Source organism: Falco punctatus (assembly GCF_963210335.1).
Source record: "Falco punctatus genome assembly, chromosome: 1".
NCBI lineage: Eukaryota > Metazoa > Chordata > Aves > Falconiformes > Falconidae > Falco > Falco punctatus.
Genome location: NC_137580.1, coordinates 90,059,393 through 90,077,103, shown reverse-complemented (window position 1 = coordinate 90,077,103; position 17,711 = coordinate 90,059,393). Strand labels below are relative to the sequence as shown.

The 17,711-nt window shown below is 46.1% G+C and overlaps 1 protein-coding gene across 5 annotated transcripts in view; it reads left to right on the top strand.

The window, feature by feature from the left end:
• BICDL1 (BICD family like cargo adaptor 1) overlaps positions 1 to 17,711 on the top strand; it is a 54,615-nt gene that overhangs the window by 26,689 nt on the left and 10,215 nt on the right. For 3 of the 5 annotated variants that reach the window (XR_013931240.1, XM_080407157.1, XM_080407155.1), the window contains exons 3-9: positions 5,423 to 5,539; positions 7,595 to 7,741; positions 8,838 to 9,017; positions 9,330 to 9,548; positions 10,715 to 10,858; positions 13,806 to 13,936; positions 16,615 to 16,735. Coding sequence is in view for 4 of the 5 variants with exons in the window: in XM_080407157.1 (XP_080263283.1) it covers positions 5,423 to 5,539; positions 7,595 to 7,741; positions 8,838 to 9,017; positions 9,330 to 9,548; positions 10,715 to 10,858; positions 13,806 to 13,936; positions 16,615 to 16,735 (1,059 nt within the window). In the remaining variant the exon portion in view is untranslated. The remainder of the gene's footprint in view (positions 1 to 5,422; positions 5,540 to 7,594; positions 7,742 to 8,837; positions 9,018 to 9,329; positions 9,549 to 10,714; positions 10,859 to 13,805; positions 13,937 to 16,614; positions 16,736 to 17,711) is intronic. The other 2 variants (XM_080407154.1, XM_080407156.1) reach the window with 2 other exon arrangements.

Below are 17,711 nucleotides of genomic sequence, written 5' to 3'. Positions count from 1 at the left end.
CCCCGCCCTCTCCTCACAGAACTCCCTGCAGCCCCGCTGCCAGTGCCTGGACACCTAAACCTAATAAATTCTACCCCTCACCTCAGTGAAACACAGATTGAAGAATTATTTAAATACGAGTTCGTCACACACTCTTCACTGATGCCATCAACCACAAAACCAAAATCTCCTCACGCCAAAATCGAAGCGGTATTGTTACAACACGATAAAGATGAGCAATCTACACGCTGAGTATAGTTCCCCTCACCCTTCACTACTTTACAACAACAAAAAAAATCCCCCGCTGTTCAGTCCCTGGCGATGTCCCGTCTGAGCCTTGCCCATTGCATCTCCCAGTCACTGCTTTTACTTCAAATTCCTCTAACAGTAAGCGATCTCCCTGTCTTTATCCCAACTCACAAGCTTTTTCATCTTATTTTCTCCCCCCCAGTCTTGTTAGGGAGGGGCAGTGAGGGAGCGGCTGGGTGGGCGCCCGGCAGCCCACCATGGAGCTATGGCCTTTCTCTACACGGTGGTGCAGGGGCCCTCCGTCAGGGGTTTGCTCCTCTGCGCATATAAATCTTCAACTCAAACCAAAGCCCTCAAAAGGTGACAAACGGCAAGCATCACCTTCTGTTATTCAGAAGTACTTTCCTGGATAGACCAATGCTTCGAATAACAATTTAAAGTTGACCTGAATTAAAAAGCTTTGGTAAAAAAAATCTCTCAAAGATTCCTAAACTGGGAAACCTCCAGGTATGCAAAATAAAGATGGTTGCTTATGGTGCTGGTGTGCTGAGGGCTGGAAAATAGCCATGGCCTCACTGCTTTGTTGGCATGGGTCAGCTAGCCCAGCAAACCAGGCTTGCCGCCGCTGCCGGTGGGCACAGGGTGCAGGAACCCTGGCTGTGGCAGCAGGGCAGCAATCCCAATCCTTTGGGGCTTCCCTCAGCAGCGAGATTAATGTATTTTTTCTTAATTATTATTCTAAAGCAAGACGTTTGTTGTTTCCTCCTTTACTTGCGTTTCAGTCACCAAATATATTTTCCTCCCAGAGAAGAGTTGTTGAATCCAGGAACCCGAAGCCAGGGGAGGCAGCGATTAGTGGTTTGAAGTGTTAATGGTACCACAGTGGGAGCGGGGAGTCCCTTGAACTCAGCCATTAGCAAATTAATAAAAGGGGTAACACACTCTCCCGAGTGTTACAAATTTAGCACTAATTAGGACTTCTCTTTCTTAGCTATTTTAGGCAATAAAATCTTTGAGATCCTTTCTTAAATTTGAATCATCTTGTTTGTAGAAGTAAATCATATGGAAACATCGGCTTCTTCACCCAGGTACAGTCTACTAAACTTTTTCCATTCTCCTTTTCTTTCTGACATGACTTATAGCTGGATATTTTGGATGCAGTTAGTTTTATTTAGCAAATCTTCCCCCAAAAGAGGGGTTTCTTTGAATGAGACTAATCTACAGGCCATTCATTTCTCACAGTCCAACCCAAACATTTCAAAGATCCCCTCTTCACAGAAGCATCAGTGCTCCAATGTATTTATATTTATATTTATTTATTTATTGCTCATATATTCCAGATGTTTAACCCTACAGAGTTATTGTAACTCGTAAGCCATATTTTTCTGCCAAATGTCTGCAGTTTTCTGTATTTTAGCACTTCAAAATTAATCACTAGGGAAACTTAATCAGGTTTGTAATGAAAAAAGCCCTTAATTAGAGCAGAGGCCAAAATGTCCTCCTGCTCTTCTTGCACTGCCCAAATCTCATCTAAACCTTGCCTGAAGTCCAGAAAACAAATCTCACAGCTGATTGAATATATCTAATTGTGAATTGATGTCTACACTTTTGCAGATATGTTTCAAGTTCTGCCTGGTGGCTGTGTTGGCTAATTTGCCTGTACCCAGGAAATTAATTCTTTCTTAACTACAGAGCAAAGCTATGATGTGCGATATATGTCTGCCTTTCGGGAAAGAATATTACTTCTCTAGCAAAATCAATGCATCACTAAATGATTGACGTAACCACAAAAGGCTTTAGCTATTAATGTTTAGGAAAACACGGATGGGGAAGAGAAAGCCCTACAGTTTGCATAATGAGAGTAGAGCCAGACGGGCTGAGACAGAAGGAACTCACTTCAATTCAACAAAAAACATTATTTGAGCAATAAAGGGAAAATGCAGAGAGAAGGTTCCATCTTCTGTTGACACTAAGTAAAAAAGCATGTTAGAATTAATCATTAGAGAGCTCATGGTTTAAAACACACATGTACACATGCGCACATGTACAACAGCGTGGAGGAAACATGAAGACACCATATGAAAATACATTACAAAGCTTGACAAATCCTGGACACTGTCAAGATGGCTTTCCATAAAATAATGCAAACTGATGTTAAAATCTAGACTTTGTAATAAATGAGAAAGGGTAGTTCAGCAGCAGTATTAATAACCTCTGAAACCAATGTAGCATGAAAACGGAGTTTCCATGACCAGCGCTCAGCTCAGAAGACTTTGTCTCGTGTCTATGAAAAATCTTTGCAAAGGTGAAACTAAAGGTATCAGCCATTTCCCTATCTAGAAGAACTGGATGAAGACTTTTCCTCCTCTTCCTGTGGAGGAAAACACATGATACAGTCATTTCTGTTTACTTCTGTTAAATGGCTGCTCAGAGAGTGTTCTGCACTGTGTGAGGCTAAAGAAAGTATTATTTTTACTTTTCTCTACTGCATGAGATAAGATGTGAATGGTGTATGCTGAGGTGACACCATAACATCCTGTCTGCTTTCAGGCCCTAAATGCTATCAGTAAGTGAGTCCTCTGTTCCCTCCATGTGGGCTGTAACTGCAGGATAAGATGTGTAAGCATGTAAGCTGAGGAGCAAGTAGGTAAATTCCAGATGACGATTTAAAGCTGATGAATACAAATCTTAACAGCCCTGCAAGCCGTCTAGTACCGGAAAGGACCTTTGAGGTCAATTCATTTCCCTTCTGTCATAGGCAGCCCTCTGAAAGAAAATGCATGATAAAGTGATCCAGCTTCATCACAAAATTAATTTTTGCCACCATTTCTCCTGTTGTAATGGTGCAGGAGGAGGAATCCTGCTGCAACTCCTTTGAAATGTAGAAATTTTCCTATTCCCAGCCTTGATACCCTTATCCAGTTTATTCACATAATTTTTTTCTGCCAAAATTGTGCTTCTGCTTAAATAGCACTTCTCCCTTCTGTGTGCTTATCCGTGATGTATTTATAGGGAGTGCTCTCTCAGCATTCATTGCTTGAGATAAAACAAGCCATCCTTTTTTAGTCTCTTTTCATGTAACAGACTTCCCATGATCTGGATCACCCTTGCAGCCCATCCCTGCACCTGCTCCAATCTGAGGATGGGGACCGGAACTAACAACAGCAGCTATATAAATTGTCTTACCAGGGATTTTTACAGTGCTGTTAACACTCCCGTGTTTCTTACTGCTATATTGTACATTTACACTGTCTGTGGGTAGAATTGTTCTAGCATATAAATTACATAATACAGTTAACCATCAAATACTGGTGTGTTATCTCATCTGATACCACTTGAGCTCCTTGGGAGTGTGGTCAGTGTCTTGCAGGCAAAATCCTTTGGTGCTTTTTATCTGGTGCTTTTTCATCCTTGATAGCTCCTGCAGAGTATTTCAGCATGAAGATGTTTCACCAGTCTTTACAAAAGCAAGTGAATCATTCAAAAAAAGCACAATCCATCCATCTTCTTTAGTGTCACCAATTAATAGCTGTTCAGGATGCTTTGAAATCTATAGCTGCTTAAGGGAAGAAAAATAACCAACCGTTTCCTATAGTGCTGTGGTATCATATTTTGTGTACTCTGTCTGTGCAAGGAAGCTTTATTAAATAAATGAGGTAAGGGTGATATGCAAAGGCCTCTGATGTGAGGCTTAAAAGAAGGGGAAAAGACCAATTATGCTAATCCAGGATCAGAAGGGAACTAAAAACCAATTGGTAGACAAGATTATTTCTTACTGTTGGAAACCATTTCTTATTCCAGAAACCAGTGGTCAGAGCCTGGCTGATTTTGGTGGCCACACTACTGTCTTCTGCTGCCCGTGCAAGCAAGCAGTGTTGGAACAGCCAGTTTCCTCCACAAAATGGAGCTGGAACAGCCTTGTACCTCTTGCTTCTGATTTGGATTATTTTGCTGCAGATTGTGCAAAATAAAGAACCATTTTTAAGAGGGGGTAGTGTTGCCTTTGTGGGCAGCTAAGGTTGGGTCTGTGTGCTTATTCCTCAGGTTACAAACTGCTAGTGCAAAGTCATTGCACCCTTTGGTGGAGCTGCTGCCTTGGAATCCCTGTCAGCCACAGCACCCTGAGTCAAATCCTGACGCATGTTTGCTAGATATAATGATGCACTCCCAAACCTGCTCACAGCTGCTGACCTCAAGGCGAGTTTTCTCTGCCTGCCCCCACCCCTTCCGCCCATTCCACCTCCCTGTCTGAGGCATTGTGGCCACTGATGGCATTTGCTGTTGGACATACAGCTCACCCTGTGCCCTGAGCAGGACAGCAATGCTGCCTCTTGAAGGGGATCAATTCACTTCCAGCTAATCTGCTGGAGGGGGAGGTTTGCGCCTAAGTGTAATGGAACCTGATGGAGGCTAATTAAATAGAAAACTATCCATTTGTGCTGTCTCATTAGGGATTTGTCATAAAAACCTTATGTTCTCTTACAAGCCTAAACAAGTGTGTTCACCATGTAAAAATCAGCCATAAATCTGTCTGGAGAGTAGTTAACATGTCTAAGCTGTCATTTATGTGGGCTGACTGCAGCCTGGATCCTGCAGGTAGGAATGGCCTTTCTACTATCCTCAAACCGCCCCGCATAAATGGGGCATCCCTCCTCCTAAATGGGAAAGAGGGCCAAGCCCAGCGATCCTGCACTGACAGTCATCTGGAGCGGGTGCTTCTCCGTCTGGCCCTGATGGGAGCCAGAAATCAGAGGCAAAGAGCACTTGTTATTTTGGAGCTGTGCCAAAGATGTTCAGAGGTTTAGAAAGTATAAATCTAATAGCAGTGTTTCGTAGGGGCTATGGAGATTGGCTCCCCTTGCTTTTGCAAGTGGCCTGGTCTCCTTCTCAACCCCAACTAGACTACTATTTTTGAGGAAAACTGAATTTCCTGTAGGACGAAGGAGTCATCATGCTATTTTGCAGTGGGAGTAAGTTATGGGCTGTGTCCCCTTGGCTGCCCCAAGGGAAAAACAACATGGTCTGAATGGCTGCTCTCCCTCACCCAAACTGTGCAGGTTTCAGAGTTTCTGCCAAAACTAGGCCTTGTGCAGATGTCATATCAGGGTAGATCTTCCTGTGGGCAGGAGGAGATATCTGCTTTCTGTCTATGGGATGACCCCCTGGGATAACACCAGCTGGTGTCTCCTTGCAGGCATCAGAGGTGGAGCGGCAGCTCTCCCTTCAGGTCCACACCCTCCGGGAGGACTTTCGGGAGAAGAACTCTTCCAGCAGCCAACACATCGTGCGGCTCGAGAGCCTCCAGGCTGAGGTGAGTCACCCATGCTCAGCCTCACTCTTCCAGAAGGTGGCCAGGGCTGTTTTAACTTCTATAATGAACCCCTCTGAACTGAGTAAACAAACCCTGCTGCTTGGAGCAAACAAAGAGGATGGTAGCTATGGGGCAAAGGACACCCCCAGTGAGAATTTTTGCTGCAACCCAGGGCTGGCTGGGGTGGCACGGGCCAGCTTCCACTGCTTCCTCAGCCACACGCATACCTGCAAAATGAATGGCTGAGAAGGATCTTCCAGGAACTAAACCATGGCTGTGCTCCTGCAGGGCTGCTGCCCAGTACAGATTAAAATCTGGAGCCCGGTAGGAAGGTCTGCAAGGGTTTTTTTCTGTTCCTCATGCTTGCAAAGAAAGCAGCAATACTCCCTTGCCTCTGAGCCACACATATAGGAAAGCAAGTAGCCCCTACCTGTTTTAGCTCTGGTACATTAGCAGGAATGATATTACTGTCCTTACTCTTCCCTTCCCTGACAGGGGTCACTGGGGACCACGTAGACAGGAACTAGACAGGTAGAAGATGTCCAACTCTATTACCCAACCACTTTTTTTATTTATAAGATGTCTGGAAGAGCTTTTCCTAAAATCTCTCAATTTCTTGTTTCCTCCCGCTCCCACCTGCTCCCTGCTGGCCCCTCGCCTTTTCTTCCCCTCCCCTTGGTGTGGAGCAGCAGGTCCTTGAAGTAAGTATGGAGCCTCGGAAAGGGTTTGCCCGTGTGTGCATCACTGTGATCATGCATGCCTGTCACTGTGCATGCCTCACCTTGCCTCCTTGTGTCCTTCTTGTCTCATGCTTTCCAAATCCCTTTCCCCTTGTGCCCTTCCCATGGGCAGGGGCCCATAGCAGAGTGATGTTTTTTCTCTGTTATATGGTCATCTGCAGAGTGTTTGGATACCGAATATGAACTCTCAATACAATCTCTGTATTATACCTCTTATTTTTCTTGCACCCCTTTTCTCCAGCTCATGCAAATCACGATGGTGGTGGGAAGAGACATCTCAGAAACCATTAGTCACCTAAGAACAGCTTTCTAATACCTACAGCAGCCTTTACCCTGCAGGAATAGCAAGTCCACGCACTTTGCTAATATTCTTTCATGTGGCCAAATCTTTCCAGCAACCTGGAAAGCAGCAAAGAGACACGGTCCCAAAGAGGCCAAGAAAGCAGTGGGTAGTTGCTGAACTTGTCTATGGTCCATGAATTGAAAGGAAGCCATAGGGAATATTTAGGGTTATGCTGGACTAGTAAATGGCATACCCAATTCCCAGAGGTCCTTGTGTGTATTAATCTGGGAAAAGGCTCCTTTTTCTTGGTTAAACAAGAAGTGACCTTGGGTAGTGTGATTCATCCTGTGTACTGTTCCCAGCTAACTGAATCACAGAGGTTTTACTTGGCACACTGTCCCTCTTCACCTGAAATCACCGCCCTTGACAATTAAAAGAAATGAACCAATTTTAAAGGCAACTGATCACTGGGAGGCTAAAAATAAGCATGGCACAGAAAGGAGTCTTCATAAGTAAAGACAGAAAAATCCCTGGTGAGGACCTGGTGAACATGCAGCAATTAAAAGCATATGGGCAGTGCTGTGGCACAGCCCCATGGGGAGCAGGATCCCACAGGCTCACCCTGTTGTCTCCAGCACCCGTATAGAAGAAAATGCTACCATGCTAAAGTTGGAGACCAGCCAGAAAAAATAAGTTGCTTTACCCAGCCTTGCAAATTGTAAGGTACAAGGGGTGGGCAGGGCTGGTCTCTGTTTAGTCCATTTGGACATTTCTGCTTGTTCCCTGGCCTCCTACAATGCACACCCAGCACCTTTGGAGCTGCCCCTGCAGCCTAGTGAAGAAGGAGTTTCCTTTTAGAGCTTTCCTAAGCTTTAAACCACACACAGATACAATTTCTTTCATACAGGTACAGAATACATACGTGCATACTTTTGCTTTTTGCTATTTCATTTCTTGCTTGGGAAGGTGATTTCCCTCCTCTCTGCTCCCTGGAAAGTGCAGGATCTGACACTGCCTCTCCTTCCTCTGCAGATCAAAATGCTGACAGACAGAAAGCGGGAGCTGGAGCATCGCCTTAGTGCCATGATGGAGGAGAATGACCTGCTCCAGGGAACTGTGGAGGAGCTGCAGGACCGAGTCCTCATCCTGGAAAGACAAAGCCATGACAAGGACCTGCAGGTGAGGAGGCAGTGACAGGACAGGGAAAAGGAGGGAAATGCAGTAAAAGACGTGATTTGGGGTAAAATTGACCAGGAAAATAACCAGGAACTGGGAGACAAAACAACTGAAAGACTGAAATGGCTTATGTAAGCGTGGCAGCAAGCAAGGTCCTGGGGACAGATAACAGGAGCTGCAGTGGGGCATCTTGACAGCCAAGAGCAGCTTGGGAAGAAGATCAGAGCAAGGCAGTGGGACATGGTGCTGGGGAAATGAGGTAAATATAAAAAGAAGCTGAGAACTCTGGTTGCAGTTCATTTTACTTACTTGTTTAACAGTAGAATTGGCTTCAGAAGGGGATTCTTTAGACCCTGCAGTTCCAGAGGGCAGTAACTGGCCTCATAGCTGTCACTGCTCGGATGGTTGCAGTTCATTTTACTTACTTGTTTAACAGTAGAATTGGCTTCAGAAGGGGATTCTTTAGACCCTGCAGTTCCAGAGGGCAGTAACTGGCCTCATAGTTGTCACTGCTCGGATGGTTTCCAGCAACCCCCAATGGTGTTCACAGCTGTGTGTCACCAAATGTCATTCCCCAGAGAACAAGCTGGCCCCTCTGTGGGGTCAGGCATCTTAGTAGAGAGCAAGCTTTTTCTGTTTCTCTTCTGTGATCCCCAGCTCTTCAAAACAGGTCTGAATCTTTTTTCCGCTTGTTTTAATATATCTTTGTATTTATATATGTGTATAATTTTTTTAAAAAACTTGTCTATATTACTTTTCTTTTTGGATTCACTTCCTGCTGTATTGTTTTCAGCAAATTTTTGCACCCAACTTCTTCACAATGTTCCTCATTTTAGTGCTGATTAACCTGCTATTTTTATCTTTCAGGATATTCTGGAGTCTAAACAGTCCCTAATGACATTTGGAGATTATTAAGCTCCAATAAATAGCAATACCAGCCAAGAGTACTTTCATCCTGGCTGGAAACCCTCTTTTGTGACACCCATTCCTCCCTCTCAGCTCTTTCACAAACCAAGAGATTCATCCAGTCCATATTTTTTTTTCCCTCCACTTTTTTTTTTCCTCCTTCCTTGACAAATTCCTTGATTTTCTTTGCAAGCTGCACCAAAGCCAGCTGGAACTCCAGGAGGTGCGGCTGTCCTACCGGCAGCTGCAGGGGAAGGTAGAAGAGCTCAGTGAGGAGAGAAGCCTCCAAAATTTCAACACAACCAGCACATCCCTGCTATCTGAGATAGAGCAGAGCATGGAGGCAGAGGAGCTGGAACAAGAACGAGAACAGGTATTTGCCCTCTGGCCCCTGGGAAAGCCCATGGACCTCTGTGACCAGCCACAAAGGGAGAGGGATTTTAATGCATTTGATCTGGATTTGAAGCTGAACCAAGCACCAGAAAACTGGGGCTGTGGGTCTCAGCTCTGATATCAACACCCTTTTGACCATATGAAAGTAAATGTCTGCATCCATTTCAAAACCAACATAGCAAACTAGAACAAATATTTGTGAGGTTTGGCAATCACATGCCTCACTTCACCGTGGAAGGAGGATCTCCGTGGCCTTGATGTCCCAGGCTAATGTCAGGCTGTCTTGTTCCAGCTGAGGCTGCAGCTCTGGGAAGCATATTGCCAAGTGCGGTATCTCTGCTCCCATCTCAGAGGAAATGACAGCGCAGACTCAGCAGTCTCTACAGACTCCTCCATGGATGAGTCTTCAGAAACCTCATCAGCCAAAGACGTCCCATCTGGCAGCCTACGGGCAGCACTTAGTGAGCTGAAAAGACTGATACAAAATGTGCTGGATGGGGCAGACTCCACGGTAAGTTGGTGGCACAGAGAGACCTTGGCTTGTGCATGTCCCCTTGCCTAGGTGACAGAGCTTGCTGCAGGTTTCCACTGGATCCTGAAGACTCCAGTCTCTCAGAAAACCTCTGTGGCCCACAGAGATGGGCTGTCACAGTGCACAGCCTGCTCCATGTGTCTCAAATGGTCAGTCAAGAGCCAAGCTAGCACATGGGCGTTCAGCCTGCAGTCGTCAGACCGCCGTAAGTTTCAAGCTCATGCAACTGTCATTGGTCTGGGAGTCATTCTGGAAAATTAAGGAAAGTGGGCTTTCTTTGAGATTTGCAGTAACTAAGAGTTTCAACATGGAAATGTTGCAGATTGTCTCATACATCACAGACCAGTTATTTCTCTTGGGATTTTCCTAACCTTGCTTTATTCGCAATAGGATCACAAAACCATCATAACCCCTATGTGAGTAGGTTCTGCTCCTGAGAACTGGCACTGGCCAAGAGCTGCCAGTCTCAAATACATCGACAGGTGAAGGGTTTTGCTGGCACAAGATGGCATTTGTGGGGTATGGTCCCAGGGCTGCTGGGGAGGAAGGGATAAGCATGGAGGACCACTCAGCATCCACAGGAGTGCAGAATTTCAAGAAAACACCTCACTTTTCACTATGGCTGAAATCAGGCCTATTGCCATCACCCACAAGCTGGTTGCATTGCCAGTGTGACTTACATGAGATGCCATGGTGAGGAAGACAGTGCAGACCCTGCAACTGCAGACATGCATAGGAGTACTTACCCTCCTCATTTCAGTACCTGTAGCAGCTGGTAAGGTGGCTGAGCGTAGACATGAAGTTGTATTTGTTAAATGAGAAATAAAGAGTCCTGAGAAAAGTCCACAAACACAGAGACTTTAGTTACATTTTTCCAAGTGGTCAGCAGGTCTCTGTAAATTTGGTTTATGCCAAGGTGAGAACATGTCTGCATGCTTTTTTTTATTATGTGTAGAAGTGCTACCCTTGGCTGAGCATGTTTCCACTGTGGAGGTACATGTGAACACAACTCAAACTCCACTAAAGTCACATTGACACTTTTGTCTTCCTAGTTTAGTACCCTGTATCCCAAACCAGTATCGAATTAATGCAATTGCCTTTTTTTAAAGTGAAATCTGAGCAAAAGATTTCTTTCCTGCTCTCAGAGCTCTCGACGAAGTGACGATGACACCTTAGAGGAACAGATCAGGCGAACAAGTGAGGATTCGCGAGCCCTGAGGGAATTAATGGAGGGAGAACGGGGGAAACTGAGGCAGAGTTTGGAGGAGCTGCAGCGACTGCACAGCCAGGTTAGCAATTCCCACACTTTACATGTGGTGTTGTAACACCTGTGTTCATCCTCCAAGACATGCCTTCCATGTGCTGCTCTGCTGTGCATGGGGCAAGGTTCACCTCCTTCCACAGCAGCATCCCAAAACCCTCATAAATGTACACACAAAGAATCTTAATCATGGCCAACCAGGCAGCACCCCAGAGCCAGTAGGCATTGGCTAAGGCTAAGACAATAAGACAATCTCAACAGCAATGAATGATCCAACCCCAAAACCAACACCACAGCCGAAGCACAGAATCACACTGCATCCATGCTGAATGTAGCGTTGTCTGTGTCTGAAGTCCTATGCCAAAAGCAGCAAATGGAGAACAGGCACCAAAAGGAGATGCTCTGCAATCTCTGTGGGACAAGCCTCCAAATGCCAGAGGGGATCCGGAGGCTGCAGCAGAAGCAGCTTTTAGTGCAGCTGCTTGTGCAGCACCAACTGCATTGGAGGAGGGAATGGAATTAACACCTTTGGCTGGTTTTGCCATTCATGCTGTATCGCCCTTTTGCTGTACCCTTTTGGAGAAGAAAGAAGAAAAGACATCCCTGTTCAGAAAGTCAGCACAGCCTGGGGTCTGACAGCCTTGTATAGAGCTATGGGACCTCCCACCATGGGGTCAAAGAAAAAAAAGTGAGAGCATCATTAAACACCCAGCAGTGATGGCTGCATATGTATGAGGATGGGAAAATGTCTTGCTGACAAAGCAGCTGATTAGAGGCAGACTGCAGCAAGGGAGCAGCGCTGGCACCCGTCCTTCCCTGAGGGCTGCACCTTTCAGCGTTGCAGCCACCACAAGAGACACCTTTGAAGGTCCAAACTTCTGCCCCCAATGAGTCCAGACACTTCTCTGGCTTTGCTGCCATAGTCCTGTGCACCTCCCGCTGGTCCCCCTTGCCCTTAAACACACATGAGGTGGAGAAGACAAGGGCTTGGTCAGTGCGACTTGGCTATGCTGACAGAGACTGTTAGAGGCTTATTCACAGACTTTAAGCGACCATCCATACACCAGCCTGCTTGTCTGGATGCAGCACCTCCTTACACACAAAGCCTTGACAGGACACCAGGAGGGAGCAGCATTTGGTTGTTCTTTGCTGTGGCTGGTCTCCCCAAACTCCCCAACCAGAAAGGGCAAGAAGATCCACCCTGGATTGCAAGTCTGGACCTCCGTCTCTGCTTGTAGGAGTCCCTGACTACCAAAGCTCTGAATACTCAGGGAGCAAAGGGAAGATTGCAATTCTACTTTCTTCTCACACCTCTATGTTATATGGAGAAAGATGGGGCATAACTACAAATGCAGCAGACATTGCTCTCGGAGAAGCACTCCAGCCTCACGCAGCAAGTACGTGTCTCCCGCAGCTTTTGCCCATAACCCAGCCTTACGCTTGCTCAAGGTTAATAATTATTCTCACCTCCCATCGAAGAGGCAACATTGTCTTCAGTTCAATACTAAAGAAAATCAATGCATGTGGAAACCTGGTCCACCGAGGGCAGCACTGCTTTGCTGCCTCTGCATCCCCCTGTGCTGACATTTGTATCAATACAATAAAAGGGGAACTCCTCCTCAATGGTTTTTGGGACCTCATAGCACCACAAACACTCATTGCTCCTGCCTGAGAGCAAGGTGAGCTGGTAGAGACAGGAATCGCCCCTGCCTCTGTCTTAACTGGAAAACAGTTTCACACCTTCAGCCCAGCCTGTTTCCTCCCTTTGTGGTATCCCATTCTTACCTGAAACACAGATAAAAACAGTTAACCCCCCAAACCTATCCCCAAACACAGTTATTTGGGCTTCTTGATCCACTGTCCCCTGGGATTCCAGCAGAACCTCTCAGCACCTTTCACAGAGCTCCCACCACTGCTCTCCATCACATCCATGATCTGAGGTGCACCCCAAGCTGGGCTGCAGGAGGGTACAGCTCAGGCAGAGCTCCCCAGTTCCCTGGCAGCCCCAGCACACAGTGGAGAGCCTGTGCACAGACAGGGTGCGTTCACACCTTCCTCCCCTGCCACCCCCAACCCAGCCATGCCATGCTAACAGCAGATCCTCCCAAGCTGTTGATGGGATGAGCCCTTTTTGACTGTCTGCCCTCTAATTAAAGATTTCTTTGAGGATTCAAGCACTACTGAGCTGCATTTAGGGAAAGGAGGTAGTTCAAAAGCTGGGAGGGTTTCCAGGTGGTAGAGTAGCGTAACAGAGCATGTGTATACCCTAGACAAAGAAATTAAATGTGTATGAAATATTGCAAAGCTGTGCTAATGCAATCCTTGCATGATTTCACACCCTATTAACTCACTCTGCACAGGACCAAAACGATAGATCATTTCTGAGACTATTTAAGACTCCGCACATATTTTAAAGTCTAATTAAAATTGAGATGTGCCAGTAACACCTTGCATAGCATGAAAGGGAATTTTCACATCCTTTGTCTTTAGCTTTATACTACTTCAAGAGACCTAACAGCCCTCTCCAAAAATCTTACTTGCTGCTAAATGATGTTTGCAATAATTTAACCCTGGAAAGATCAGAACACCATAGGCAGACTGAGGGGATGCATGCACAATACAAACCACTTGGAGCGGGGCAATATTTCAGCACCAATACCGTAGTGACAGCAAAGTTGCAGGTGGGTCCTGCCCTGCACAGCTGCACAGCTTTCAGTGCTGTTGCTGCATGTTAATGGGGGCATCCTGGTGACCTATCTTACTCAGACCAGCACTGGTGGCACCCCAGGGAGAGCTGGCACATTTCATGGGGGGCTGCACTAGCACTAACAGCCCACTCCCAGCAGACACAGCTTCTCCTACAAGCAGGTGAGCTCAGCTTCCAGGTTGGCCCATGTGGCTTTTTTCCCCCACACACAATTGTGGTGAATTTATCTGAGCAATCCTGGATTTTCACACCCTCACTCTGCCCATAGGTCACACTGCTGAGTGTGGAAATGACAACATTGAAGGACGAACGGGACCGGCTGCGAGGTGCTGCTGAAGACAAGGAGACAAGTGAACGGCTCCTGCAGGCCATCAGGGACCGAGATGAGGCCATTGCCAAGTAAGTGGCATGAACAGCCAAAGCCAGGCTGGGTTAACAGTTATAGAGTGCCTTAGCAGGAAATGCCTCCAGGGTGGCTTTCTCCTACTCTCCATAAATTTCAGTAGCTGCTAAAAAGCTATGAAGTGAGTCTTGGTTTTGCTGGCGTTGGGAAATGCTGCCAGGAGCTGGGGAGCAAGGCAGGAGATGCTGATTTCCAGAGCTACCCCATGGCAAGACTGGGGGCATTTAAGAGAATGCTGTGAAGAATGTTTTTGCCATCTCTAGTGCTGGTATGAGTCGCAGCAAGGAGGGGAACCAAATGGAAACACTAGGTCTGTCCTGTTTGTCATATTTTTTCTTTTGCTCTTCCAGACACACAACCCTGCTTTCCTGCCTATCCCCATTACGGCCCTGCTTGGGCGTCTTCCCTCAACCATTTGTCTGGTCACTCACTCTCCTTTCCCATTCCAGGGTCTTTTTTGTATCTCCTCCACTACTGTAATTATTTATTCTTTCAGGATTCTCCCACTGTTCTGACTTGATTTTCCCCATCCTCCTTGAAGTCCTGTGCAGTTTTGCTACCCTGTACCCCATACCGCCCCTGCTCAGCTCTGTGCTTGGGCTTGCCACACTGCCCAAACAGTCTCTCCCTCGAGGAGAGAGGCAGAAACTTTCACCTCCCTGTTAAGGATACATTTGATAATCTCTCCAATAAGCAGATGGGCCAGAACACCACCAGTCCACCTCCTTACGGAAATGCCTAACACTCATGCCCTCGGCAAGAGGGGGAGCACGAGAACATTGCACCTCTGAGGCTGTGGGGCATCAATCAGCATGCACAATCCCTTCATCTTTTTTTAAGTGACCTGATCATCCATGCTGTTCTTGCCCATATAGCTGGCTACCAAATTCCCATCGTTGTCCTCTGTAACACCTCCATCTGTTGGCAAAAATCAGGAGCATCCTGGCTGCACTGCCGGGTGCAGAGAGGTGGTTCTGACATTTCCAGTGCGCGTGGGTTGCTGGTTCTGCTGTGGCTATGGTTCTGCTGTGGCTATGGCAACACACTGCTGCTGCAATAAATCCCCCAGTAATATCCAAGCAGCAACGGGGAGCTTCACACAAAAGGCTATTTAAGGTGCTCAAACCCGCAGCCGGGAGTGGAAGGGTACAGCTTCTCCATGATGGTTAATGACCCCGCTGGGACAAAGCACTAATATTTATGGCTGACAGTCCTACAGTGGCAGGAACCCAGAGAATGGGGGATGTGACAAGTGTGCACGGGTGAGTGGCGGGTGATTAATGAGCAGAAAGTGGCTGCAAGTGAAAGCAGACAAGAGTGTCTTGTTGCTAGAAATGAAAGCATCCCTCCACAGACTGAGCAGGCTGCTCCCAGGCAGAGCTGTCTGGGAGGCTCACGATATGCTTCCCACCTTGCATCTCAAGGGTTACGTCATTTTTGTTGAAGCCCTCCCCCAAAAAAGCCCTAACTCTGAACAGAAAAAGAAATCACTGCCTGAGGCAGACATCTGTCATGGAAAATTTTTAGCTTGAAGCTGAAGTTTGGCAACACAGGAAGCAATAGGAAAATAGGATCCTATAATAGGAGGTGTTAAGCAACCACTACCTGGAATATAAACACAAATTCCCAAATCACTCTTCTGCAGGAGAGCACAAGGGAGCTATTAGAAGGCAATGAATTAGCTACAGTTAATAAGATGCAATTATTTCTCCTGAAAATGTTTGCAAGGAGAGATGGTTCCCAGCAAGTCAAGTTACAGTTTCCCATCACACAGCAGTTAATTGAAAACTTAAGGTTTGTGCTCACCTGTGTGCTCCCAGCATGGTGAGCAGCATTTCCCAGCTTTGGCAGATTAGGAAATTTCTCCTTCCTAGAGGATAATTCCTTTCCACTAGCCAGTAACAGCTGGAAAATCCCAGCCACTGAACCCTCAGGGCCTTTTGGGCAACTATGGCCATAGCATCACATGCCCAGTGGCCACCAAATGCCTGGAAAGAAACACAGCAGCAGTGTTCCCAGGGCCAGCACAACCCCATTGAAACTGGGAGCTTTCCTTAAAGCACAACATTTAATTCAAAGTATGTTAACAGCTTGTCATTCTCAAAAAAGCATGTGCTGTGATAAACTTTCTTCATTTCTTCCTTCCTTCAGTCCAAGTCCCAGCTGAAAGCAAAATTGTACTCTTTGGTTTTTTCTTTTGTTTTATATTGCAATTTATTGATCAAGTGATCAGACATAGATCATTTTTTTTTAGCACACACCGTTTCCTTTCCCATGCATTAGTAAACAGAAGAAAAGGAAAAAACATTTATATGTAAATTCTACCTCATTTTAGATCTCCATTTTTAATGGCAGATGCTGGGCGTTAGCTAGGCACACTATATTATCTTACACAGCAGTATATCTGAATATCTTTTTGTATTCTTCATAGTGTTCTTACCAGAAAGATTTATAGTTTTTTTATAGTAATGAGGTCCATAGTTCTGTCTCTTTCTTCAGATGAGTAGATTGTCCAGAAAACAACAGAGATTTGTTTGCTTAGGATTTGGGGACTTCCCAATGAAAGAAATTGTTGACTTCTCCTCAAGGATGTGTTTACCACTTCCTTTAAAAAAAAAAAAAAGAAAAAAAAAAAGAAAGAGTAACATGCCCCAGTTTCTCCCTTTTCCCCCAGGAAGAACGCGGTGGAGGTGGAGCTGGCCAAGTGCAAGATTGACATGATGTCCCTCAACAGCCAGCTGCTGGATGCCATCCAGCAGAAGGTGAACCTCTCGCAGCAGCTGGAGGCCTGGCAGGTGAGCAGCTCCCAGTCACTGCAGGGCAGGGAGGCACGCAGCCCAGGAGGCACCTTTGGGGGACTTTTCCCCCTTCCCTGGAGGTTTGCTGTGTTACCAGCCTGAGCATCCATAAATAAGAGTGTTTGCCTTTGCCTCTGCAGGAGCCAGTGATGCAGTGGTGTTCAGGGAGCTGAAACATAACCCTCCCCTGCTCAAAGCTTTTCAGCTGTGAGCTGTTAATTAATTATACAGGAATACCCATTTAAAATGGAGAAACAAACCCTATCTCATGGCTGCATGCAGCACAACTGACATACGCTTTACAGAGTAACCTGCTGTGGCCTGGGGAGGGAAGGTGTCTGTGGAGGAGGTGTCCCTGGGCAGGCACAACCTTGGAGATGTGTGGGCACTGCACGTCCTTGCATTTCCATAACGGAGCAGAAAGGTGGGAGGCAGAGAGCTTGTGGCAATTGTTTTGTGGTATAGCTGCACTGTTTTCATCAACTCAGAAGATCCAGCGAGACGGAGAAGCTAAAATCCCAGCTCTCCACCAAGGTAAAAAAAGCCAAACCTGCACCAGTTCAGCTGCTGCCCTGGAGAAACTCTACTTGGGGACACGGGGGAAGCCCATGTAAAGGCAGAGAGCCCTCAAGAGCAAAGCTGTCTCCTCTCGGAAGCTAGCACCAAGGGAGCGCTGCTTTAATAGAAAACAGGAAGATACAAGAAAAAAGGTCCAGGCCAGTTATAGTAATTTGTTGCAGACCATGCAAGACCCCAACTCTACTAACAACCAGCCTGACCGGTAGAAACCTGTCCCGTACAACCTCGCTCCTGTTTCAACTCCACTGTGTTTTCGTTTCTCTTTTCTTTTTTTTTTCTTTTCTTTTTTTTTTTCTTTTCTTTTTTTTTTCTTTTCTTTTTTTTTTCTTTTCTTTTTTTTTTCTTTTCTTTTTTTTTTCTTTTCTTTTTTTTTTCTTTTCTTTTCTTTCTCCTG